The 27,686-nt window shown below is 33.7% G+C and overlaps 4 protein-coding genes and 1 pseudogene across 4 annotated transcripts; 4 read left to right on the top strand and 1 right to left on the bottom strand.

Annotated features, from left to right (window-relative positions):
• Nucleotides 1-866: 866 nt before the first annotated feature.
• On the bottom strand, nt 867-10,029 carry LOC107009082 (exonuclease 1). Its single transcript, XM_015208349.2, has 16 exons — nt 9,672-10,029; nt 8,313-8,432; nt 6,385-6,508; nt 6,170-6,307; nt 5,844-6,053; nt 5,503-5,678; nt 5,324-5,396; nt 4,378-4,501; nt 3,280-3,440; nt 3,125-3,179; nt 2,676-3,044; nt 2,409-2,599; nt 2,253-2,301; nt 1,438-1,660; nt 1,166-1,358; nt 867-1,080 (listed from the first exon to the last, which is right to left on the bottom strand). The coding sequence occupies exons 1-15, from the start codon at nt 9,830-9,832 to the stop codon at nt 1,277-1,279; spliced, it is 2,256 nt and encodes a 751-aa protein (XP_015063835.1). The 5' UTR covers nt 9,833-10,029; the 3' UTR covers nt 867-1,080; nt 1,166-1,276.
• A 2,223-nt stretch (nt 10,030-12,252) lies between these two features.
• On the top strand, nt 12,253-15,465 carry LOC107008874 (bidirectional sugar transporter SWEET2a-like). The gene is made up of 6 exons (XM_015208077.2): nt 12,253-12,525; nt 13,710-13,746; nt 13,826-14,042; nt 14,132-14,290; nt 14,382-14,501; nt 15,023-15,465. The coding sequence occupies exons 1-6, from the start codon at nt 12,462-12,464 to the stop codon at nt 15,131-15,133; spliced, it is 708 nt and encodes a 235-aa protein (XP_015063563.1). The 5' UTR covers nt 12,253-12,461; the 3' UTR covers nt 15,134-15,465.
• Nucleotides 15,466-16,718: 1,253 nt separating this feature from the next.
• On the top strand, nt 16,719-22,045 carry LOC107011758 (transcription factor GTE9). Its single transcript, XM_015211384.2, has 11 exons — nt 16,719-16,945; nt 17,750-18,674; nt 18,820-18,883; nt 18,966-19,064; nt 19,162-19,214; nt 19,307-19,367; nt 19,460-19,543; nt 19,639-19,757; nt 19,852-19,918; nt 21,264-21,385; nt 21,578-22,045. Exons 2-11 carry the CDS (start codon nt 17,763-17,765, stop codon nt 21,818-21,820), a joined length of 1,824 nt encoding a protein of 607 aa, XP_015066870.1. The 5' UTR covers nt 16,719-16,945; nt 17,750-17,762; the 3' UTR covers nt 21,821-22,045.
• A 173-nt stretch (nt 22,046-22,218) lies between these two features.
• Nucleotides 22,219-24,516, top strand: LOC107010705 (protein SRG1-like). The gene is made up of 4 exons (XM_015209993.2): nt 22,219-22,652; nt 22,798-23,045; nt 23,703-24,027; nt 24,125-24,516. The coding sequence occupies exons 1-4, from the start codon at nt 22,428-22,430 to the stop codon at nt 24,368-24,370; spliced, it is 1,044 nt and encodes a 347-aa protein (XP_015065479.1). The 5' UTR covers nt 22,219-22,427; the 3' UTR covers nt 24,371-24,516.
• Nucleotides 24,517-25,560: 1,044 nt separating this feature from the next.
• LOC107010746 lies at nt 25,561-27,677 on the top strand (annotated as a pseudogene).
• The last annotated feature ends 9 nt before the right edge of the window (nt 27,678-27,686 follow it).

The following is a 27,686-nucleotide window of genomic DNA, read 5'->3' as shown; positions in this document are numbered from 1 at the left end:
TAAACTGATAAACTATAAATTGTACTAATTAAATGATTTTAAATTCACTCTAAAATAAACTATACGTAATATATTTGTATAGTACTCTAGTAGATCATATTTTTGTTCACGTAAATTTAATGTGAATTAAAGATGTCCATAATTAAAAAATATTTAATCAAAGTAATTACAAAATATCAAACAAATATATTTGAATAACTTTTTTCTAACTTACTTTTCACTTTTGAAATTATATTTGAATATATTAGTTTTTCCTTCTAAAATATTTTACTTTCTAAAATTAGTATATTTAAACAAAATATTTAAAACTTTAAATATAGATTAAGGGGACTGTGATATTTATGGAGCCATACAAAAGAAACTCTCCCTACTTGATTTTTTTTTTCTATAAATACATATGAACGGTTGGGGTAACTTCAGGATATTTATTTTTATTATTTTTGTAATTGTAATTTTAAGAAAAATGTCAATTTGGTAGTAAGATATTTTATTTTATTTGAAAACACCGTGAATTACTCTTAACAATAAAGGCAAAATTTGAAATCTTTTTGCCAGGATTTCTTACTTAGACAAATATGTTTGTAGAAATGCGTAATAATTGTTTCCTACGTAATTAAGTCTTAATCAAATAGTTAAACCTCACAATCCAGCTAACGATTTCTGAATTATGTTACCAGTTCCAGTGTTGTAAAAACTTAAAACTGCAAAGTTAGTTTTTTAGTTTAAAAAGAAACTTCTTTTGTTGATTCTTGTGAAACATTTTTCAGAAAAGTTTTTTTCAGCTTTTGCCAAATAAGTTACTCTCCCCTGAACTTACACTTGATTTCTTCACCTCACTATCAGAAAAGTAGATATACACAATCATATCAGATAACAATTCCATATAAAACTGTTTATTGATCTTTGAGAAACTTCAATATTCCGTAAACGCATCTCAAATATGGGAATTGAGAAGACTAAAAATATAAGGTGGAGAAGAATCATAAGAAATGAGTAATAAAAATAGAAAACCAATGTTAAGTAAGCCTTCAAATTTCAGGCAGCCAATGAAACGAAAAGATATCCCAATCAGAGCTGATCCTGCATCAGAGAATTGAAACAGTTTTAGTTACCTAGAGGAAAAGAAAAGGGGAACTGTGAAATTGGCCAAAAAATGGCCACTCACCTTACAAAATGTATATTTAGCAAGAGCTGTTAGTTGATTGTAACTCATAGATATCAAGTTGACAATTGCCGAATCCAGTTTATACAAACGCAGGCAGTGTAGTTGCAAGGTTTAGACCTTACGACATGCTGATAATTGCTTTTGCTTTGTTGGCTTGTACACAAACTTGCTTAGATCCATGTTACTAGCGGACCTTCAGTCAAAGGGTAAATTCAGAGGTGACAGTCAAAAACAGAACTAAACATAAGCATAGATGTTCAAAATAGTATTACCTATTAGTGCTGGTATTCTTAATATCTTTTAGAGGGGCTCGGAGCCCACTGGCTCGAGAACCATTTGAGGTGTATCTAAATGAAGATATGACCGAAACAAAATTGTCCATTGATTTCTCTGATATTTGAGAATAATGTCCTAAATGAGATATGTTGGAACCGAATTTCCTTTGTCCATCCTTTGTCTCCTTAGTTGAATCATCTAGGTTGGAGTTGAAGTCGCCTGAAATAGAAAGATGTTCTGATGTCTCTCCTGTAAAAGGATTCTAGTAAAAGATAACCAACAAAAGCTTAAGGATGAAGGAGATTCTCGGTAATTGTATGACATCCTTTTCTTTGTAAGAAATGGTAGAGGAAAAAAAAAGTAAGAAACTATCAAGTGTTATATTATCGAAAGGAACAGAACTACAGTCACTTGAGAAGCTAAGCTTGAAGAGTCGAGTCGTGGAAAAAGCAGCACTGTCTCAAGAATATCTCCAATCTAGCATATAACAATTATACTTGTCCTAATTGCCACAATTGGATATGAAAGGGCAAAATAAGCTTTTTGCTTTAGGTTGCAGGTTTAAATTCCCAACTACGCCGTTGCCTCATTAATGTGCTCACTAACTTGTTAGCTGATCTTTTAGTTCTGGTTTTACATTAATATACTTTAGTATTTTGGTACCCAGAAACATTTGCTGCTGTGAAAAGAAAGTGCACAGCTCCAGAGATTTCAGCATAAATTAGTAGTGTCAAATGTGGATAGACAATGATGAGAAATAATTTTCATATCACTGATGAGTTCAAAATATTGCTTTTGGCCTTCTACATACCTTGACTGCCAGATGTGTCAGCCTCTAAACATTCATCACTTGCATTATCCTATAGAAGAAGAGGAAATTAGATGCAACAAACTAAAAATTGACCAAATCTTTTATCAATTAGAAATGAAAGATGAAAGAAAAACACATCGTGGAAAAACAACTTACAGTTTGAACAGTGTCAATGAAGGTAACCTTCCTTTTCTTTAATCTCCTTTCAGAGCAGTCATCTCCTGAAGCCATCTCAGCTGCAACATCCAAGTTGCCCTGAGAATTTTCATTTGCCAAGTTCTTCTGAAAATAAGAACTCCTAACTATTCCTCTTTTGTTCTCTTTCTGTTCAGCATCACCTCCAGGAACTAAAATGAGTTTATTGTCAGAGCCTCAGAGGAAACATCACCCTTGATAAAAGCTTAGAAATACGTATGTACTGACCATTTTGGGCAGATAAATTGGACAGAAAAAATGAACTTTGTGGAATGGCAATTTTAACTGCTGCTACGACTGCTCCGTTCATTGCATCTGACATAGAATCATAATCATTCTCCCGAATGCTGCTATGAGATTTATCATTGGCAACCACATTTATCTCACTCTTATCATCTTGAATATCTTCCTTCTTGTTATTCTTCAAAAAATAGCTGCTCCTCACTATCACTTTTTTTTTTGTTGCTCGTATCTTGTTCTCACTTAAATCCAGAGCATGCTCCTTATGCAATGTGATGCAGGGTTTACATATTGAATGCTGTAGTGGAACAGATTGTAGTCCTAGGCCATTTTCAATTTCTTCCTCTAACAGAATTCCTGCTCAGAGAACAAACGGAAAGGAAGTGTCTAAGTGCACTTATTGATCCTTCAATAAAATTCTGTATCTTAGTCTTTACCTTGACATTTTGACTCCAAACACATGGAAGCTTTCAAGTGAATATCATCATCCACCTAAGGAGAAGAAACTACTATTCAGAAAGACGCTATCAGAATTCCAAAATGATACAACAATGTTATTCTCAGTGTTAACTGCAAAACCATCTTTGCTCACCAGAGGATCAGGGGAGGACATTGACAAGCTCCCGAATTTATACGAATCGGCTCCCTTTCTACTGTCTGCCCAAGCGCTTGAAACTCCAACCTCTGAATTCGGAAGGATAGGGCTAGTCCTTGGGGCCCTAAATTTCTGTTTTGCTTCAAGAGAAGCAGTGCCTATAGTAAATGTTAAGGAACACACAAACCTACCAAAAAGTATCAGAGAATACTATTGTGCCTATACAAAAAAGTTGAACTTCACATATCTCTCAACAATTACACCTCAATCCCAGACTAGTCTGACATTGGCTATATGAATCCTACATCCGCTCCACTCTATTTGGCCTAACATCTAGCACTACATTCGAACATCAATGGGGTGGGACTAACATAACTCTCATCAGAAAATAAGATTTTACACAATGTAAATTAACGTAATTCTCATCATAAAAAATGATTATACACAATTCTCGAAATGTGTCTAAAAGTAAGTTCTCCACAATAGCTGGGAAACAACAAAATACCCAGTGTTGTCCGGGAAGGGTAGAGTGTACGCAGACCTTAACCCCTACCCTGTGAGGAAGAGAGGCTGTTTGCGATAGACCCTCAGCTCAAGAAAAGGATTTAAAACAGGTTTGAGAAATGCAAAAGTGAAAGAAGCTCCAATGAAAATAAAAACTAATTGGAAATGAATATATGAACCCTCTATATTCATTCAGCCCTATTTAGGCCAATTCAATGCTATTATTGGTAAAAGATTGACCAAAATCAGAGGTCTTTTAAGAGTCATACTTATCTTTACACTGATATACATCTTTAACAAGCCAAAAGACTAGTCAAACGTCAAACCTAATATAATGTCCATAACTCTATTCAGAGAAAAGAAAAAAGAGAGATAATTGCAAAATACAGATTTATGCGATAAACAGGAAGAAGATAAATGATCTATGTTCAGATACATTTAGGCCTTTCCTCCTAAATATGCAAGGTACATTGCTAAAGAGTTGTTTGTCGTAAACATGTCAAAAAATGAAGAGAGAATCATTGTTAATGATGCCTTGAGCTCCAAATGACAGTAAGAAGTGTAAAGGTAAGTACTTGTACAATAGGATACAGAAGTAGTTGGTTAGGAGATTTTTCTGTGCAGGCAAATCAAGCTTCCTCCTTTCACCTTCCACTTTGAAGTCATTCAGTTCATAACTTCTGCTATCCACCAGTTCAGCGGTGTTGCATTCTTTCTGGTGAATTGTAATTCTATAACTTAGAGAAATATAGACTTGATATGACGTATATCTAAGGTTAATAAAAGGAAAGAAACATTTGTCAGAGGTTACAGAGCGGCACACTATCTTCATCAAATTTTGCATAAAGTTGCAAAGAATATTTTCATTTGCATTGAAATGGATGAAGAACTGATAATGCTACAAGAGGAAGACACAACAAGAAGCACGACATATGGAGGTGTTGTGCATGAAGAAAACCACTGAGTTTTCAAGCCGTCACGCATATCTTCACTAGAACAAGAGATAAAGTCCATATATCCCTCAGAATGTGACCCTATATTCAAGTAATCTCCCTCTGTGCCATTTTGATTGACCTGCATCGACTTTAGAAGATTTCAAGAGTATTTTTTTATGGATTCGGGGATCTTATATTGAGTTTGGTAGAGAAGGGTATGAAAGTAAAATGTGAGTTCGAAAGTTGTCGCATCAACTTTAAATTAATACATAGTATGCATGTATTATTTAGATTAATGGGAGAAGAATTGTCGTTTTAGGAAGAAGACAGCTTTTTGGGAGGGACAAAAAAATGCAATAGGTCAATGGAGGCGGATAGAAGGAGTGTTTTACCAAGATGGTTAACCATGGGCAGCCTCGAGTTTCCTTCAAACCTCAGTTTATTGGGAACATAATACTGCTGAAGCTAGAGCATAAATGCAAATAATGACATAGATTTGAAGGGAATGTAGGGAATATCACTCAAAAAGTGATTGGTCTTCTAACTCAAGAGAACTGAAATCAAGAAACTTCATTAACGAAAAGAGGACTAAAATTAAATACCTGAAATGGCATCATAGTGAAAGGATCAATGTCACCTTTTGCTATTCCTTGAGCTACTTCTGTAGGTATCAGCGTTCTCCTGGTTAAGGAATGGATCATAGAAAAACCTCTGACCATAATAAAGGAGATTGATTGTAACAAGCATCAAAGTTGCATCATAAATAAATATGTAAGGATATGGGCCTAGGAAATCTAGATCTTGACTACCAAGATCAGAGAGCTCGGACAAATGAACTAGATCTTCAGTCATGAGATCATAAACTCGTTGATGCTGGAAGGTCATAATTGCTTTTCTGAAAGATTCTTCATACATAGGAGAAACTGCAGCAGTATTGTACCTCAAGTGCTTAATGACCTGTAAGCAAACAAATTAGTTTCCATTATCATGCTCATGTAAATGTCCAGTACCAAATGCAGGTCAATAGATAAGAGAAGCATATTGAGGAAGAAAACTTTGGCAAAACACATACAAATTTTTCTAAGAAATTTACTTTTCTAATGTTCTGATGATAATACTCACTTTGTCATAACTTTTGAACTTTTTTATAAGTGCATGAGCTTTTTTGAGCCCCATTCCAGGCAAGGACTGCAAATAGTCACAACCACTCAAGATGCACATCTCAAGAAGCATCTGCTTTGTGAAACCTGTTAAACTCAGTTCCTTATTTTGTTCCAGCTTGGAGTACCGAAACTCAAGACCTTGCCCAAACTTATCCATTTTGTAAATGATCTGGATTCAACAAACAATTACCAGGACTTCTATAACAAAGTACAAAAACAATATAACGGCATAAAAGGAAAACCTTTTTTTAACAAAACTTGCCAAAAAAACAGACAAAAGCTTACCCTAGGACAACCAAATGCTATTAAATCTGAGTCCTCAGTTATAACAGCATCAACCTGTTTGCTGATGGCCAAAAAGGTCATTTGGGCATCTGCTTCATAAGGAGCCACTACATAACATACATTTTCCCGCTTTAGGACCTTCAAATGCAAATATAAATTATGAGAAACAAAAGGCTGACTTGATGGCAAAAGTGAAATCATGATGAATTCAGTACCTGTATTAGATCGTGAGCCACTGAAGGTGATATATCAACAGCCTTCTGATAGCACTCATAAGCAGCAGTCATATTTCCATTATTTTCATGCTCTATTGCACGAGAAAGGTTTTCCTTTCTAGACCTGAAGGAAAATTTGTGAATTGCTTCATCTATCATATCTTGAGTAACATGCTTGCAAAAACATCTTCCTCCTTTTTACTAAAAATTAAGTAAAATATGTATTAATTTGAGACGACATAACAGCCATAGATCAACTTCTAGACTACATAACAATCATAGATCAATTTCTCAAATACTTTTTTTCCACAGAGGAAGTATCAAGCACTGTGACTTCTAAGATTGCATTAAACAAACTCAGAACTCCGGCAATCAGCTTTCCCCTTAGACAACATCACTATCTCTTGAAGATTAATCCATTTGACAGAGTAACTTAAGCAAGGAAATACAGCAATCAGAAATATTAATCGATTCCACTTGCAGATAAAACCTAAGAGATGTGGAGAGATAAAATATATATTTCCTTGCTAGAAAGAAACCTTTCAACCTAGTCGACAACGGTGATAGTCTGAGCTGTTTAACATGGAAAGAAGAAAGAACTTCATTGGCGGGACGATGGTAGATGGATGTCATTCTGGGGTTGATCACTTCTACAGACGAACTGAGTCTCTCTTTTATTGGAAAAGCATGAGGGAAAAGGTGGTGAATTATTTTAAGAAATGTGATGTGTGTCAAAAGAATAAACATGATTCAGCTTCCTATCCTAGATTACTTCAACCTCTTCCGAGCCCTTCAGCTACCTGGATTAGTATCAGTATGGACTCCGTAAGTGTTGCCAACGTCTCGGGGAAAAACTCACTTGGGTGGGTGGACAAATTGACTAATATGCCCATTTTATAGCCATTTCACATCATTATCATGTAGTCTATGTTTTCAAGCTATTCATGGAACACATATTTAAACTCCAAGGTATGCCAGAGGATATTGTAAAGTGACAGGGATCCAGTATTCACAAGTAGGTTGTGGCAGGTGTTGTTTGCTATACAGGGAATGATTCGGTATACCCCTACTGCTAACCATCCTCAGCCTGATAGTCAAAACTAAGGTTATTAATAAGTGTTCAGCAACTTATTTGAGGTTTATTGCTGCGACTCTCTTCCAGAGTGGGCACACTAGTTCTTTGCAAAATGGTGGTATAATACCAGTTTCCATACTTCAACTCAGACCACTCATTATGAATCTTTATATGGTCAACCACCACCATTAGACGTGCCATGTGTTGCAGGTGATTCTGAAGTAGTTTAGACAGACAGGATATTAATAACTAGAGAAGTCAAGCTGCAGCTATTGAAATTCCATTTAACCAGATCACAATAAAGGATGGTGGAAGGCTAATAAAAAGAGATCGGATAGGAAGTTTGAGTTGGAAGGTTAGATGTATCTCAAAATTCAACCATACAGGCAAATGACTATATCTAGTAAGCACTTCACCTTCCAAGTGTTATGGACCTTATCAAGTTGCCAGAAGGTAAGATATGTAGCTATGATTGTATACCTGCATATGGAAATCTATCACAAGCTGCATTTAGGGACCACATGGAGAAGAGAAACATAAGATGTAAAGTAGGTTTCATCACTTGCCTCGACCATAATTGCCAACTCTGTAAACCTGTTTTATCAGGAAATCTCTGTGATATAAATAAGTTTTTAGACTATGTTGGTTACTTGTGTTTTACAAAAGAGGCAATGATATCTCTCTTCTTCTTTTTTTCTTCTTTTTTTGTAATTTTCATGCATCCTCTAGATGCAATATGTCAATAGAACTCCTATTAATTAATCAAAGTAATTAAGAAGAACTCATAAATAAGACCAATCAAAAACAAAAGGAACTCACAACTAAGAAGTTAAAGTTAGGAGTTTATATGTACCTTCCCCGCTTGTTCTCCTGTTCAATCTTCATTGGTAAGGGACCTCCATCAAACACGAGAATAGGTTTGACACCATGATGGCGCAACAAATTCACTCTGTGCATGCAATAATCAATATGCCTAAAAGAACATACAATGAAATAGATTGTCACGGTTTGTATAAGCTAACATAAAACATTACATTTATGTTTTTTATCTTTTCAGCCATCAATTAGACTTCCATTTTCAAAGAAGGAAATTTCAAAGACATTCAATATAGTGAAACTTGAAATTTTTGTGCACTTTTCTAAAGATATTTTTTTTTACAAGATAATAGATTTCATAGCAGGCATCAAGAAGATGCATAAATTACAGATCATAAAAAAGTACAATACATTGTTAGCTCTATAACTAAAGGCTAATCTAAAGTGAAAGTTTCAGGGGAATTGACTGGGGGCAAATGCTCGAGCTACAAAGAGTTGTTAAAAATCTAGACTTAAGACTTTAGCTTGGGGAAGAGGTGCTTTGAAAGCATCTATTATTTCTTTTTGTCCAAACACACCAAAATATGCAAGCAGGGATCATCCTCCATACTGTCCAATTGGTTTTCTGTCCTTCCATGAGCTCCAACGAACCAGGGCATTACTTCTCTAAAGGCAGTTCACACTTCCTGATCTCATCTATTCAATCTTAATGTGAAATCTACAATATTTTGGGAGTAGAATATTTTACTAAGGTGATCTTAACTTACAATTAATATTCTCTAAACAAAAGTAGACAACACCAATGTATTTTCCTTCTAACAGTATGTAAAACTTGTTTGATCTTTGTTCCATATGAACTCCACTTAGCATAATCAAACCCCAATGCAATGATAAATACAGAAAGCAACATTCTTCGCAAAAATATCTTGTTCAATAAATTGGTATAAACAAATAGACTCAGATTTAAAGTCCCTTTGAATTAATCATTAGCTGAATCAAAATTTTATTATCCAAATAATCAATTACATATCCACATTTACGTACTGGAGCATCACTTTGGAATAACAAAGACATTTTAAGGACCCCATCATGAACATCAAGTCATAAAACAGTAGAAAAATTCTAATCATGTACCAGAAAAGTCAATCGAAAGAAAGCAACAACCCCATTATCCCCTCCCCATTAAATATTTAATACTAACATTTAAAAAAGAATCTTTGAACCATCAAATGATGAAATCATATAAGAAGAAAACAATATTGTTTTACACAACAAGAAATAGTTATTCAGATTTTCTTTACCCCAATTAAATATCTTGCGCTAATAACACACAAGAAAGTAAAAAAAAAAGAACTTGCAGAAATCAGTGAAAAACGTGAGAAAGAAAGATGAATACTTGGTAGTAGGAATCCCTTTACAGAGCTCTTTGCTGCAAGAAAGGGCACCTTTATGCAGCCATGAATATGTATCAACAGCAACACTGCAGCCATTCAAGTCTTTGATGTTTATTGGTAACATTATCGATTTCAAAAGGGGCAAAAGGCCTTGTATACCCATATTCTCTAGTGAATTCAATTGGGTTTTCGAGAATTTCAGTAATTTTGAGAAATGGGTTTCAGCTAAGATTGCTGTTTAGCCCTAATTTCTCAGTTTTGTTTACCCCATTTCGGAGGAGCTAAGAGAAATGGCGGGAAGTGCTTTTTGAGAGGTGAAATTTGGTGCTCTTTTTCTTTTCTTTTCTTTTTTTTTTGGGAAAAAAATAACTTTCTAGAAGAAGTGCTGAACCAAAAAATAATGTGTTTAAATACACTTTAATAAAGGTTGGGATGTAAAAAATGAAAAGTGCAACAACCAGAAAATTTGATCATAATTTGGTCAAAAAAAATTAAAAAATTATGATATTTTTTTATTTTAAAATAAATTGATATTTTTTTATTTTTTAGTTAAAAGGGTAAAAATATTTAAAAAGGTAAAACAACATAAAAAATCTCATTTTGTCCAAATTTTTTAACCAATTTTTTTTCCATAAAGGGGTAAATTACTCTTGTTTGAAATATGTGTCACAAAATTAACTTAAGAATCAGTGGTAAATTATGTAATTTGTCACTACATAATTTATTTCGGAGTCTTAATACGACTTTTGTTTTTCTTACGGGGTCTATTGAGATAGATAGGCCAAGTATATTTCGAATTTCCCTCCTCCTACCTTCACCTATTATTTTTCATTTTTTTTATTTTGGGATTTCGAAGAAAAAAAATTATTATTTACTTTGATCTTTGATAAAAGAATCTTGTTAATTTGAATGAATTGATCATACTAACAAAAGAATGAAAAAGTAACATGCCAAATAATATAATGCAAGCGAAAATTTATTTCGTCTCAATTTTCCTATTTCATAAAATTCCAAATATAATAAGATTTTGAAGAATAAAATAGATATTGAGTAGCAATTCAATCAAATCAAGAATTGACAAAGGAACAATCAGAAAGAATGATCTTGGCTCCTACATTTTGTGTCCAAGCATTCAAGTGGTGCTATCATTTTCAATTCGTAGTCTTGTTACACCAGTTAAGGCGTATAATAATCATTTAAGTTACTTAGACTTTTTAAAAATATTAATAAATATGTATAAAATCCTTTTAAATAGAACTTTACATTATTTAAAAACTGAATAGACAATATCATTTATTGAAGAGCCTGTAACCACAAATAAGATTTGTAGTAGTTGGAATGTTAATAAAGCACATTTTTCATATTATTAATATTATTTAGAAAAAGTGATAGAGATTAGTGATGTCTGAATATTTGTAGTGTAGTAAAACAGGACCCATCCATGACCTTTTTTCTTTTTTCAGGCTTCATGATTCATGTGGCAAATTTGAAGTGGTAGACTGAGACAGGCCACCTAATTACTACTACTTAATATAATATTCACTAAATATATATCAGTATTAGTGAATTGCTATAATAGGTGCATACCCAAAGGTATAATATTTATTTGATTTAACACCTCTAAATTTATTATAAAGAATAAGACTTATCAAGATCTGTTCCATTATCATATTTCCTAAGAATGTGAATAAAAAAAATCATATGCACTCCCTCCATTTCAAATTATATTCTTTTTACTACTCCATTTTAATATAAAATGTTTTTTAATTTCATTTTTTGTGTGGCTATTTAAAATTACAAAATTATATAATATTTGATACATTCTACATATCTTTAGTCTAGATTAAAATATTTAAAATTTTTATTAAAAAGTCGAAACAAAAAATAATCAAATTAAAACGAAATGAGTAATTAATATATGAAAAGTTGAATTGTTATTTAAAAATGGAACTTGTGAAACAATTTATTTATTTTATTGTTTCTTAATTAATGATCAATATGTTTAGCCTCAACGAGCCGGAGAAGCCAAGTTCAACTAGGGCTATCCAAAATTAAACCAAAATCAATAATTCAAATTGAAAAAAATATATTGATTTAACGTGAAATTTTAGTAGTTCGATTAGTTAACTTTTTGAATTCTATTCTCTATATTGTAAATCTTTTTTCGTTCTTCTATAAAAGAAGAAAAGATTTAATTGATTTAGCCTTTTGAATAATAATTAACTTTTTTATTAAATTATATAAAAAGCGTAAATATAATAAAATCTACTATTTTTAATTATAATTATTTTTTATGTGAAAAATATATATATATATATTTTTTATACATATTTCAAAGATTAACTTCAAACCTGGACTGGTCAATTCTGAATTATCGCCGTCTTTGATTAGTCAAAAGTAGGTTTTTTTTTCTCCAAAAGGAAAATATTCGTTATTCATTAGTTGTTTCGATTTGTTTATATGATTTATTTAGATAAGATGCAGTAGAATATGATTGACCGGTAATCACTTTAGGCATATGCTTATTACAAATTAATCAATTTATAAGCGCTGTCACAGATTGGTAAAGGTGTTCTCCAGCTGGCCCTACCAATAGGAAAGAAATAATTGTTGATGTAATTATAATTTATACTATGAATTTGTCCTTGTATCCATTAAATTTTCGACCTCAATAATTCTGTTTTCTGCAACCAATAGCACACAACCTCTTTCCTCTCAGCTTCAATAAGAACTGAGATTTTCTTCTGTTATATGTTTTAAAATTTTTTGAGGTTTATTTGAACAAAGAAAGAATGTCAGTTGTAGGTGGACTATACTCAATTTACTCAATTTGCAGTTTTGCAGCTGGGATTGCAGGTACTACTTCTTATCCACACCCCCAATTCAATGATTTTCTTGTTTTTGTTTCTAATTTGATGCTATGGTGTTCTACTCAATTTTTTATTGTTACTTTTTTGGAAGAGAAGAAAGTTTTGTGGTTGATATGTAAAGTAACTATTGGATCTCATTAGAATAAGTTCTGCAGAATCTTGAACTTTCTTCTTTTTTTTTTCTTTTTTTTTTAGTTGATATCTGTCTGCTTTGCATTATTTATTTGTAAAGGTTCCATCTTTTTGGTCTATGTTAAAACCCCATTTGTCTTAGTTGTGCTTAATGGGGATTGTTTGTTTAGAAAGTTGGTTACTTTTCATTTTTTACTTCTATTTTGGTCGTATAAAGTTGCATTGAAAGCGTTGCTGTGATGTTCCTTTCTTTATTTTTTGGGTAAAATTTGCCATCAATTTTTCTGGATACTGTAGTAGCTCTTGCCCCCTTGATATGGACTCTAAAGATGGAGAAATGCTAGGAAAAATCTTAATTGTTGTTTGACCTTGATAGACATGTTCACTGTTGGCTAATGCTTGTCAATTTGATGAGCTAGGATTGGGGGGTTTCCACTTCAATCATTAGATTCAAAGATATCATTAAGTCCATTTTTGTTATGTTAGTTAAGGATAGTATTTAGGGCAATAGTTAAATTGGACTAGCATCATATTAATGAGGATCCAATTAGTTTGTTCTACTAGTCAGACTCATTTATCCTTAACTAAGGCTTTAGTTTTAGAGTGTTTGACTTCAAAAGTTCCCAAATATTGGCATAAAGAAGCTACCAAAATGTTTATCTTCTAATTTTTACCTTTTGAAGTCATCCTCATGGTTTGATTGGTTAGAAGAAATTTGGAATTTAAGGTAAGGAAAAAGATAATTAGTGATCTTGTATCGGAACAGAAAGAAAGGAGAAAATATACACATCTATTTTTTATTACTGTCTAAGCAGGGTGGTGTGTGTAGTATTATACTTCTCCTTTTATGTTCGTACTAATCGTTTCCTCTCTTGTCCTTCTCGTCCCTTCCTTTTATCCAACAGACTAAATCCATCCATGAATGAAGGTTTTTATCCAATCTAAGAAGCAATAACACTGTAATATTCCTAAAGAATCAGCCAACTTGGGAAGTTTCTTACACTTGCTAACCAAATATTTGGTTTATATGTAATGCAGGGAATCTCTTTGCATTCGTCTTATTTGTGTCACCAATGTAAGTATCCGAAATTTCTGAACAGTGACAATGAATAGTAAGCGATTTATATAAGTTGATTGTATCCCCTCCTTTTCAGACCAACATTTAGAAGAATCATTAGAAGCAAGTCTACAGAACAGTTTTCTGGATTACCTTATATATATACGCTCTTGAATTGCTTAATATGCCTCTGGTATGGGACACCAATTGTATCTCCTGGTATTATATTGGTTTTCACTGTCAATTCGATTGGAGCAGTGTTCCAGCTAGTATATATTACCATCTTCATTATTCATGCAGAGGGGTCCAAGAAGGTAATTGTTGGTTCTTACAAACAAAATATTGCTTAAGTTTCTGATGCAAACTGATCTTGTGCTTATACCGTTGTACACGTTCAATGCAGTTGAAAATGTTGGGGTTGGTGCTTGGCGTTTTTGCGGTATTTGCTGCTGTAGTTGCCATCAGCCTTACTCTATTTGAGCCTTCTAGTCGGCAAACTTTCGTTGGATATTTATCCGTCTTTTCACTCATTTGCATGTTTGCTTCTCCACTATTCATCATTGTAAGTTTTCACAAACAAAGTACTATCACCTAAGTTGATAAACACTCCATTTCTCAGACTAATTGGTTTAAGAAACAATTTTTTGGGGCAGAATTTGGTCATCAAAACAAAGAGCGTGGAGTACATGCCATTTTATCTATCCCTTGCGACTTTTCTCATGAGCCTTTCTTTCTTTGCCTACGGAATGTGCAAGAATGATCCATTCATCTCTGTAAGTAAACTTTCCATTCTTCAGGCTGATTACTTCCTTTTCTGTCCTACTTAAGTCGATTAATGTGTTGTTAAAATTTTGTTGTATGTTCGAAATTATTCTCATTGTTTCTGCAGATAAGTTGGATAAAGTCTGTACTTCAAAGTTTCTCCTGCACCACCTATTTATGAAAGATGAAAATTTATTCTAGTGACTAATTTTAACATGCGAGCTGAAAATTGGTGAAAAATAATGTTCTATACCATCTGTAAAATGCCCAGTGTTCTGTTGGCAGCTTTCTGATTTAACTGCTTTTACCTCCTATTGCATTGGCCGATGTGCTAGTGCATAGATAGTTGCTTCCCTTGCTATTTATATTTACCTTTTCACCCACCCTCCAGAAAACAATGAACACCAGAAAGCAAGAAAATGTCCCTTGAATGATTGCACCAACCCGACCTTGAAAGCGTGCTAAGGCTTGTATCATTGCATCATTGTTATGTTTTGTTTTCTAATGAACATGTTCTACGGAATGTGATCAGGTACCAAATGGGATCGGAGGAGTTCTTGGTGTCACACAACTGGTACTCTACTTTAGATACAGCAATTCAGAAGAGGAGCCAAGAGCACCTCTCTTGGACTCTTATGCATGAAACACAAAACTCTCTCAATTCTTCTTTTCAACTGATTCTTTCTTCTTGTGTGAGAATTTGGGATGGTTAGAATTTTCTTTTGCTCTTTCTGTTTTCCAGGGAAGAATTTAGTGTATGTATTAAAAGTGGTGAAGGGTAGTATATAGTATCTCATTTATGAGAAATAAAGTTATTTATCATTTGTTGTGTGCTCAAATTAACATTGAGCATCTATTGTTTAATGAAAGGTTCAGTTGCTGAGATGATAACTCTCAGCAAGTTTATGTATTCATTGGATTGATGTATACAGATTTTCCCCAAATTATAAGTACAACAGTCCATAATCGAGCTAACACTCTTGTTTGGATGTTTGTTATCTATCTATAGTGTTGTGTTGATACTTTAAATATAATTTTATTATATTATATCGTTAAATTTATTGTTACATAACGATGAAAAGGATGTCAAATTTGTTAGGTTCGTGAGGTCATAATAAACATCAGCTGAAAATGTAGACCACACTTTTTGAACACAAAATCAAGTGACAGACCTTTTCCCTAGAGTGAATTATAAAGCAGATATTTTTTTCTAAAAGTGAATTATAAAGCAGATATTAGTTATGCAATAATCTTAAAAGTAGATATTGATACACTTGGAAAATAGATTTATCGCTTCAAAAAGCATGATATATAATACGAATAAAACAAAAAAATTACAACTCATCTAAATTTTGAAAGATCATGATATATAGTAAAAATATAGTTTATCTAAGTTGAATTCTAACAAAAAATACTTATAACGTTGACATCATTACTTTATCGAATTATTTTGATATCATTATATTTTTACTATTACTATAGTGACGTCAAAGTGCTCAAGCAGGCACTGAAGTATTTCTGTAATTCTTTTTTTTTTTTTTTGGTTTTATCTTTTTGTTTGTTTTTAGTTTTTAATTTTGTAATATATTTAAAAATTATATAAAAATGCACTATAATTGACAATGTAAAATATTTTTTAAATAGTATTTATATTTTTTTTTTACTGATTCTTGAAATTAATCTATTGTTTACCTAAAATGAAACCAAAAAAAAGGGTAACATTTATTATTTAATTTAGAAACTAAAAAAAACTATATTGGGATAAGGAGAGTAACACATTATTATTTAAATTGATAAAAAAAAAAAACACAATAATTCCAATTTTAAAGCGTTTAGAAATTATTTTAAAATTTTATTGACACTTATAAATAATATATAAAATTATTTAACTATATATAAATTTTCGTTAAAGGAGGTTCGAATCTTCAAGATGATTTCGCTCCTGTCTATATTACATAAATTAACGAAGAAAAGAACTTAAATTAACCCCGTATAGTGATAAAAGAAAACAGAATATTCTTAGTTATAAACTTAGAAGAAATATTATTTATGATGTGGATAAGGTAATAAAATAGTTAGTATTAAACCAAGACTTGAGACTCGAGCAAAACAAACAAGGAAAAAAACAGATACTAATCCAAAAATTTCTTCAGGGGGTTAAAAAGGTCATTTACTTTTTATCAAAGACGGCATATACTAGAGAGAATAAAACTAGGAAAAATATCGATATAAAATATAAACCCTAAAACCTCTGCAAGAGTCGCTTCTCTCTCTCTCTTGCTCGTTTACTCTTAGCAGTTGTTTCTTCTACACCAGCACACTTGTCTGCGGGCGTCAGGAAGAGGGCTCTTGGAGCCCTTTTTGCTCTGTTTTCTGTTCTGTTCTGTTCTTGAGAACTTGGACGTTTTACAGAAGAGCGGTTTGGCTTGAGGGTTTTTTGGGAGTTGAATTTCAGGTAATTTAGTGTAAAGTCTGTTCCTTTATGTGAATTATGGTGTAAGAAATTGTGGGTGTTCTTTATTTTTCTGTTCTTGTTGTAAATCATCGTTCGCTGATTCTCTGTGTGTTGTTGGAGAAAGTTTGATCAAGGTCGTTTTGTGTTGTAGGGAAGTTATTGTTTGGGTTGAATTTTGTTGATTTCTTTTGTGGGGTTTAGGGAAAGTTGAATTCTGAGGTTTCTTTTTAGTTTAATTTGAATATTGATTGATTTAATTCCACTCCGGGTTCTGTTCTCTCTGTCTCTTTGTGATTTGGGGGTATTTTGTTTTACTCTTTGTGGTTTGGGGATTTTGGGGAAAAACAATGATGATGCTCTTTTTTGGAAAGAAATTGATTACTGGAGGGGTTGGGTGGGGTTTGAGTGAGTCTTATGGGTACTTGGTGCTTAATTATTGGTTGAAATTCATCTCATCTTAGACGTTCATGTTGAAGAGCACTAACAAGGAAGTATAGTTCCATTAACTAAGAGCGTAGGTAAGTTTCAAGTTCCTGTTTCTAGGAGAATTGGAGTATAACAAACAATCACTTTGCTTTATTGTCTTTCTCTCTAAGCTCGTGGGATTTTAGGAGGATGGGATTTTGGTGACTCCTCTGGAGGTAATTTAGTCTTGATATCTTAGCATCCTGATTAGGAGGTTATTTTTTTTAAATCATATCTTTGGCCTGGGTAAATGTTGCATCTTTTAAGTAAGCTTTTACTTGTATCAAAGTTGCTGTCTGGTTCCCCTTTAACTCCCTTTTGTTTTTTTATATTTTCCAGGGTCTGTATTTCAATGGTTAATGCTCAATCTCCAAAGGTGAACAATTCTCTTCATCACCTGGAGTTGCCCACCATGAATATTGGTGATAGCGTAGTGACGAAGAAGCTGAGGATAAAAATTTCTTCCAAGGGGATGCGAACTGAACCTAGGGGAAGCTCTGAGATGAGTATAAAGGTGAAACTACCTATGCAGCCCGACTCTAAGAAACGTGAACCTCCGTTGGTGATCGACAATGGAAGAGAGAAAAGGCGGAAAATGGACCGGAGTGTAAAGCAGCAATGCGTTAACATTCTGAAAGTCCTGATGGTTCATCCTAGTGGGTGGCCCTTCCTTGTACCAGTGGATCCAATCCAATATAACATTCCTGACTACTTCACTATAATTAGAAAACCAATGGATTTGGGAACAGTCAAAGCTAAATTGGATGGCAATCTCTACTTTGATGTCGATGAATTTGCTGCTGATGTGAGGTTGACGTTTGCAAATGCCATGAAGTATAATCCTCCTAATAATGATTTTCACCTCATGGCTAAGAGGTTAGACAATATTTTTAATCAGAGATGGAAGTCGTTGGAAGTTAAGTGGAAAGCAGAGAGCAAAAAACTCAGTCAGGATTGTGTTTCAAGTGGTAAAGAAAATCACTCTAAGAATACAAGGGAGACTTTCTTTAAGAAATCTGCACAATGTGCTAACGGTCTGAACAAGAGGCCAATGCCTTTGGAGGAGAAGCAAAAGCTGAAGAAAGAACTTGTTGATTTACTTGGGGGAAATGTTATCAAGAACATGCAGAATGCTCTCCAAAAGTTTGGGTTGATGGGTCTTAAAGAAGAGAAGGTTAACCTGGACCTGGACAAGTATGATGATGACACACTATTGGAGTTAAAGAAGGTGGTTAGAGCGTATTCCAATTTAACTACAGATAAGGTAATTAGTCGTATATATAGAACTTCAACTAGAACAATAATAGCTGGGTACTGCGAAGGGAACTTTAAAGATTATTTGTTTGTTTTTTGGTTGTTGTTTTTGGAACTACAAAAATGTTATCTAATTGATGCTCTCTTTTCTATAGGCAGAGCCCGCTAGCGTGAAACAAAGTGGTGGGTGTCTGTCATCCATGGAGTCGGTCCCTAAAGGTACGATAAGGGCCAGTATAAAATTTCTCCTTTTATGGATCTTTTCCAGGGGCTGATTGGGGATGTGTCTTTTTGGGCACAGATAGTAGCACAAGTTCTATTTGCTCTGTCAATACCAAGCGACAAGCAAACATTGTTGCTTGCCACCTTCAAGGTGTTGATACCCAAGCTCTTCCTAGGAGTAAGTTTGTTCTCTGCCCCCCTTCTTTATTTAACCTCATTGGAACTCCAAATCGTCAATTGCTAATAAACAAGTTGTACTTCTCTTTGCGATTCAGATTTTCCAACAAAAAGTAAGCTAGATCGAGATTATTCGGGTGTTGCCAAAAGGGTGGGTGTCTTGATGTTTCAAATATGTTTGAGTAGATTTAAGGCATTCCTCATTCTTTACCTTGCAACTTGACACCTTGTATACATTTTCAGGAAAGAGAAGTGACAAACTCATTGGCATCAGTTCCATGTAGAACTGATTTGAACCCTCATGGTGATTGCAAAACTTTCCTATATTTGTTCAATAGCATGCATCAAAAGATTTTAAATGTTCTTTATTGACAAGCTGCCTCTGATAATATGAAGATGGTCGAGGTAGCCTTCATGAAGAAAACCCATGTTCTAGTCCAGGTAGATCTACATGTGCTTCCGCTGTTCCATATGGTGAAGGTGAGTATTTGTTTGCACACTTCCTAAATTTTTGGGTATCCAAAAGGCCAACGAACTTAATTGTATCACTGCTTATGACTGCTTTCTGGAAATAGGTTGGGATCCTCTTATGAACTTGGATCTTTCCCCGAGCAAGGCGCTACGTGCTGCAATGCTAAAGAGTCGATTTGCTGACACCATCATCAAAGCGAAACAGAAATCGCTTCCAGTTGATGTAATGCCTTGCCTTTTCCTCTTAAAACACTTGTGGTATACATTATTTTGACCTGCTTTGGTTTGTCTCACACCTGTTTTGTCTGTTGAATCAGTGTGATAAGGCTGATTTGCATAGAATGCAACTGGAAAGAGCACAACTGGAAAAGCAGCAGCTCGAAGGTTTGATTTTTTATGTGGTATTGATTGATTGATTTATTACAATAGTAGCTCAAATAATATGGGGATAATGAACTCAAGAATTTAGACACACTTCGCATTTGTGGAATATCTCTGTCTGGTAGTTATCAATATTGATGGAGAAAAAATAGAAGAATGCAAGGATGTTTATAAAACAAAACAAAATTATATAATAGATAGAAGGAGAACCTACTTTTTAGGCACTGCCACCCTTTTTAGGCCTGCCATGGACTCTCTGGAGTGCCCTGGATTAAAAAGATGCAATATAGCTGAATTTACAAAGATTTAATCTATATTTGAGCCAAAAATACAAGTCTTGGTTTGGTATTGTATTGTTTGGATTTAATTGTTCAGTTTTCAGTTTGATAAATAATAAAATCTAATTCAAACTAAAATAAGATTGGTTCGATATTCCTTTTCGGGTTCTAGAGTTGTTTTGCCTTTTGCTCTTAATTAGTCATGATATTTAGTGAGATAACGTATAATTACAAACTCTGAACATGCCACACCGGTATATATGTTGGACATTAGTAACTACAAACTAATCTAGATCATGAACTTAGATTTAAGCATGTTTTTTCTGCCGAAAGAGATGACTGTGATGAAAGAGAATATTTATCATGCGAACTTGTTAACAAAAGTAGTTTTAAATTAATGTTTGTTCAAGAACTCTCAGTTTGACTATTCAGAACTAATAGATCAGAGTGCTTATGTTCACTCAAAAATTACAGCATAACAAACAACTGAAAAAACTTGATGCTTGATATAGTGGCAAATAAATAAATTAGATATATTATCCAACGATACTTTAAGATATTTTTTGCCCAAGTAACATGCTTCCAGACCAAATATGTAGTGCTTTAGTTGCAAAAGTGAGGAAGTAAAAAAACTGGAACTCATAAAGATGTTATGTGAAGCTTAAGTGAAGTTGCAGAATATTAACTTTCTCAGAGCGTAAGATAATTAAATGTAAACAAAAATAGAAAAATACTTGTTGTAAGCTATTTTGGTTTCACTTTTGCTATTTATTGGAAAATCTCTAGTTGAACCAAAATGTTGAAGATTTTAATTTCTCCATCAGAAACCAAACTAGAAAATCAAAACTTTTGTGGGGCATCTCAATTAAATCTATGAGTGAGAGGCTTTAGTAGTCAACAGCCTCTTTTCATTTTATCACTCTTTTGGTGTCATTATATGAGTTGATAAATCTTATATTTCGAGACTCGAGAGATAAGGAGCATATCTGTATTGCAGTTCAAGTTTACTGGACATGATTTCCTTTGTTTGGATGCATGATGTTTCTCTGACAGAACCTTGGTGTGTGCAGAGAAAGCCCGTATTGAGGCAGAACTTAAAGCTGCTGAAGTTGCCTCTCGGAGGAAAGCAGAGGCTGAGTTAAAGTTGCAGCGGGAGAGACAAAGGGAAGCTGCTCGGATTGCTCTTCAAAAGGTTTGTGCTTATTGTTGAAACTGCGTACAGTTCCCGTATCAAAACTCTCCTTGCTCATCCCCTCTGTACATCTCCCTCTCCAACCGCTACATCCCTTTAAAAAAGCAAAGAGGAGGGAGGAGTAACAAAAGGATAACTGACTTCCTTTTCTTTATCCCTGTGTCTGACATTCTGATTGTGCTGCCTGAACAGATGGAAAGAACAGTTGAATTTGAAGACAATTTGAAGATACTAAGAGATCTAGAGAAACTATGTAAATGTTGTTCAGAAGCCGAGAATTTGAGTGGTAATGGAGATGGATTCACTATCATATTGGGGGAGAACCCTCTGGAAAGGCTTGGCTTATGCATCAAAGAGGACTACTTATATGATGATGAAGATGAAGATGCAATATTGAGTGGTGCTGGAGATTGGGAAGATGGAGAGATCTTGTGATAATAGCGCATTTTTGTGAAACGTTTCTTGTTTATACTAGCCTGCTTCTCCTTGTCTATATGCACCCTTTTAATCTCACCCTTAATCCAGTTTCATAGGAGAGTTAATGTAATAACTGCATATATCTGATTTTTTTTTTCAGTTTGTGGTATTATACCAACTGGTAGGGATTTATTACTCATAATAAACCAAGCATTCAGAAAAATAATCCCAGGTGTATTATAATTTTACTGGCCCTTAAGTGTGAAAATTCATTCATGTAGATGCAGCCAACATGGTAATGAGTAAATAGGCTGAAAAATGTCCTTCAATGTATAAATAAAATTAAGTGTGTTTTGAGTGTAGTGTCGTATAAGGGACGCAGAGATTCATTTTCTATTGATGTCTTTTTAGTCGAGTTCATCCTATCAGCTGCTATCAGCTTTGCTGATGTGATTTACGTATTTCCATGTGATTTGTGGTCTATTGCATTTACCCGTGACAACCACTGCGGTTTCCGTGAGAAAAAAACAGGAGGAATCTACAGCTAAATAAAAGGATTGTATATGTCTTGGATTTGTCTGTTCTTTTTCATCGAGTGAGCAAATGGAGTTTAACACCGGAAAAAATGAACTTTGGAAAATCTCTGTTAGTTCCAAGTGTTCAAGAGCTTTCCAAACAACGCTTAACCGACATTCCGGCAAGGTATGTCCGCTCAGAGCAAGAACCTCCGGTCATAAACGCCGGAGAGGCGGTTCCAGTTATCGATCTTCAAAAGTTGAATTCAGGGGATTCTATGGATTCTGAGCTTCAAAAGCTTCACTTTGCTTGCCAATATTGGGGTTTCCTACAGGTCTCTCAATTTGCTTAGTTATTTCATGATTCCTTTTACTCGTAGCTTCATTAATTCATAAAGTGGAGATCATAGCGTTGTAAACATATTGATATTGTAGTTTTTTTTTACTATTATCTCTTTGACACTTCTCTCGACAAGTTAGGTTATAAACCATGGAGTGACACCTTCATTGTTGGAGGACTTCAAGAGGGAGGTTATTGAATTTTTCGGGCTTCCAATGGAAGAAAAGAAGAAACTATGGCAACAGGAAGACAATCATGAAGGTTTTGGACAGCTATTTGTTGTATCAGAGGAGCAGAAACTTGATTGGAGCGACATGTTTTACATAACTACTCTGCCCTCTCATATCCGGCAAATGGACTTGTTTCAAAAATTGCCTTCAAAGCTCAGGTGCTTATCTCTCTCACCGGAGTCTATCATATTGCATCTTTCAATGATACTAGGTCCCTTCGCAGTATCCTCTTGGGTATTATTACCTTACGAAAATCCTCGTGAAGGATCTCTATATTGCAGATGTTGTGTTAAAATTTGATTGAGAAATTTGTTACAACTTATGCAGCAATTGCTGGTGCTCATTAGTGTAAGTAGAGATTAGTAAGTTGTTTGTTTATAAACTGTTGGTTAGTAAGAGCAAATATAGACAGACCTGTTATGTAATGGTAGGAACTAAATGAACTGAACTATTTATGGAGACATGAACGAACCATTTAGCATAGTTTAGGGGTATGTTTGAACTCTGAACCTTTTCATATTTCCCCATAGACGGGACAAGTAGGAGAGGATTGCTCATCTATGGTTATGTTTTATCCTATTCAATACTTCGTTAATTTTATGCATATTCTGTTAATATACTAATGATGCTTAGATAAGAACTAAAAATGGTTAGATATAAGAGATGATTCTAACTCAATCTGCTGATAATATTAGTACTCATTTTTCTGTCGTGTGGAATATGTAAACATGGTGTTGCTACTTGTTAGATGATAAATTTTATTCTAAGGTGGTATAGTTGCAAGATGATAGTGACTTGATAATCCCAAAATGCAGGGAAATCATGGAAGCATACTGTAACGAAATCAAGAACCTAGCAGTGATCATCTTATGTCAATTGGCAAAGGCTTTAAGGATGGATGAAAAGGAAATGCGAGATCTATTCAGTGATGGCGTGCAGTCAATAAGGATGAATTATTATCCTCCTTGTCCCGCGCCAGAAAAAACTATAGGCTTCAGCCCTCATTCGGATGCTGATGCCCTCACCGTCCTGTTCCAGCTAAATGAAACTGCAGGTCTCCAAGTTCGTAAAGACGGTGTTTGGGTGACTGTAAAACCCCTCCCAAATGCTTTGATTGTGAACATTGGCGATATTATGGAGGTAAACAACAGCATTCATTCTTGTTGAGTAACCGATTACTATAAGGTTGGTAATGTACTGAAAGTATTATGTATACATGTGTTATTTGACATGACAGATAGTGAGCAATGGTGTTTATAGGAGCATTGAGCACAGAGCAATTGTAAACTCAAACAAAGAGAGGCTCTCTGTTGCAACATTCTACAGCTCCAACCTCGACTCCGAATTGGGACCTGCACAAAGCCTTACTGGACCAAATAATCCTCCAATTTTCCGAAGAGTTCCGGTGGATAAATATTTCAAGGATTTTTTTGCACGAAAACTTGATGGAAAATCGTACATTGATTTCATGAAGGAAGAGTGAGGAATGACAAAATCGTAGCGAGAATTTGATAATTTAGTTGGTTAATTAGCTAATCTAGATCCGATGATATAATTTTACGAGTTACACTTGCTATTGTTTAAACACTGACATTGATTTCTTGTTTTAAACTAGTAAAATACCAGTTTACCTACATTTTCATAAATAAATAGTATTTTACTTAAGAATTCAATATGAAGATCTTTTAGTCCTTTTTTTATATAAAAAATGTTGTACATGCTTTATTTAATTTTTTTGTATCATAAAAATAAAAAAAACCTTATAACTTTTCAATATAAAATAAATTTATGTAATAACAAGATGAAAATATTTCTAATTTCAAAGTAAATAACTCAGGACTAAAACATGCTTAATAAACTTTAAACGATGTCAATACTCATACATGATTTGCTTATTTTACACTATTATTGATTATCCAATATAAAATTAAATAAATAAATAAAAAGTAATTGTAATTAACAAAAGATGTGTACATTTAAATTATATGTTTTTGAAGGATCAACGAATTCACCTTTTTAATTATAAAGAAAAATAGTTAATTATATAGAATAACATAAAAAAAAAGTTACATTATTTTTAATGATATCATGAATTTTAATAGATTGATTGGCTCCGCCACTGATTGATAAATTTTTTTTTGAATAAAATTTATTTTGACACTAATTAATTAAAATGTGCGGAATTATTTTAGAGTCGAGATTGCGGTGATCGCAATGTACAGCTGGAAGCCAGGAATGCTGACGATGAGATAAACTAAAAAAATGAATAAACAAATGGCTTAAGTACTTGGAAATTGATAAAGAAAGCTAAATAGAAGATTCTCTGTTGAGTCTAGCTTTTGGTTGATTGAAACTTTTATATATTTAGAAAGTTTAAATGAAGCTAAAGTTCTATTATTTTTGATTTTTTTTTTTATAATTTTAAATATTTTTTTGATTTATATAATATTTAAATATTTTCACGCGCCTTAATTGCACAGAGTTACAAAATGTATCACGTAATACAAAAGGAGCATAAAATTATAAAAACGATTAATTCAGATAATAGAATCTTAATTTAATTAAAATGTATCTTTAAAATTTCTAATCAATAGATACTTATATATTTTCCCTGTATATAATCTCGACGTGCCATCACACAGAAAACAAATAAAAGTGGTATATTTTAAGTACATGTTATCATTTCACATATCTCTATTACCTAAAGCAAATTCTCTTAGAAAAAAGAAATTCTCATTTATCAATGGAAGAAGCAAGCTCGAGAAATATAGGTAGTACTTTGAAAGTTCCCAGTGTTCGCGAGCTTGCAAAGCAAGAACTAGCAGCCATTCCATCGCGATATATTCGTGATGATTTAGAGAAGACATCCTCTTCCATATTAATGCCTCAAGTTCCAGTGATTGATATGGAAAAACTGCTGAGAATTGGAGATCATGATAATGCAGAGCTTGAGAGGCTTCACTTTGCTTGCAAAGAGTGGGGATTTTTTCAGGTATATATATATATATGATTTTTCTTTAGGTTTTGAGTTGTGTAGAAAAGGTCTAGTACTTAAATACGCGTTGGTCTATTGTAGGTGGTGAATCATGGGGTGAGTTCATTGTTGTTGGAGAAAGTGAAGTCAGAAATCCGAGCATTTTTCGATCTACCAATGGAAGAGAAGAAGAAGTTTGATCAACAACAAGGGGACGTTGAAGGATTTGGACAAGCTTTTGTTTTTTCTCAAGAGCAAAAGTTAGATTGGGGTGACTTGTTTTACATGACCACTCTCCCTACTAATTTGAGAAAACCTAATTTATTTCCCAAGCTCCCTCAATCACTTAGGTAAATCGTAAACGAATACATCTAATTAGACATTATTTGTTATATAGGTTAATCATTAAGATCTAAAAAAATGAACGAATTGAACTAGATGGTTTTCATCCGCTATTATAGCTAATATGATTCGAAATATAATGTAGGGAGACCATGGAAGAACATAGCAAGGAATTTAAGAACCTAGCAATAAGGATCTTGTGTCAGTTGGCAAAGGTTTTAGGGATGGATGAAAAGGAAATGAGGGATCTATCCAATGATGGTATGCAGTTAATAAGGATGAATTATTATCCTCCTTGTCCTGAGCCAGAAAAAACTATTGGCATAAGTCCTCATTCTGATGCGGATGCCCTCACCATCCTTCTACAGCTCAATGAAACTGAAGGTCTACAAGTTCGAAAAGACGGTGTCTGGGTGCCTGTAAAGCCCCTCCCAAATGCTTTGATTGTTAATGTTGGCGATATGATGGAGGTAAATAATACATAATTGAGACTTAGCTTGTTGAGTTTGAGTAGTTGAAATGACTTGACCCTAGATAGGACAGATGATATGTAGCTCGAGGATTAGGGTGGATGGTTAATAGGTAGTTTGAACATTGTGTAGTGTTTCTTGTCAGTATTATTATTAGTATTGCTCTCCTACTATTTTATTCTTCGATTTGATTCTTACTTGATGTTCCCTAATTGGTTTCGATTTTCGTTATTATTGCACAATCTCCATGATTTTTGACATGGCTTCTTTATTACTGTATATCCTTTTCTTTCTGAGTTTTGTTATGCTTTACTTGAGTTGAAGGTCTATCAAAAGCACTCTCTATCTTCATAAGATATGACTATAGTGTAGGGTCTGCGTGCACACTACCTTTTCTAGATCCCACTCATGGAATTACACTGAATTTGTTGTTGTTACGTTTCCTGGATAATTAGGTTAAGCTTTATCACTTAGAATAAATTGGAGATTATTAATATTAGAATTAACTCAAGACAAGTAGTCTAGATCAAATAGATGAATGAATGAATGAAATTTTACTAATCCATTGAATTACTTACAAGTTAGCTAGACGTTATATAATCTTATTTTTGTAAAAAAGAGCTCATATGTATGTTGTTTGACTTGGCGCGCAGATATTGAGCAATGGTGTTTATAGAAGCATTGAGCACAGAGCAGTTGTAAACTCAAAGGAAGAGCGGCTATCTCTTGCAACATTCTATCTCTTCAACCTCGACTCTGATTTGGGACCTGCACAGAGTCTCATTGGACCAAATAATCCTCCAATTTTCGGAAGAATTCGTGTAGGAAAATATTTGGAGGATTTTTTTGCACGAAAACTTGATGGAAAATCGTTCATTGATCGCATGAAGATAGAGACAAAGGATGACGAATCCTAGGTACCATTTGATATATACTCCAGTTACTCTTGCTTTTGTAATTTCAAGATTCAATGTTTGATGGTTGTAAGCCTGTAATAAAGAAGAACGATAATA

The sequence above is a fragment of the Solanum pennellii genome, chromosome 2 (assembly GCF_001406875.1).
Source record: "Solanum pennellii chromosome 2, SPENNV200".
Classification (NCBI taxonomy): Eukaryota; Viridiplantae; Streptophyta; class Magnoliopsida; order Solanales; family Solanaceae; genus Solanum; species Solanum pennellii.
The sequence above is the reverse complement of the archived record's forward strand: the minus strand, read 5'-3'. Positions and strand labels throughout refer to the sequence as shown.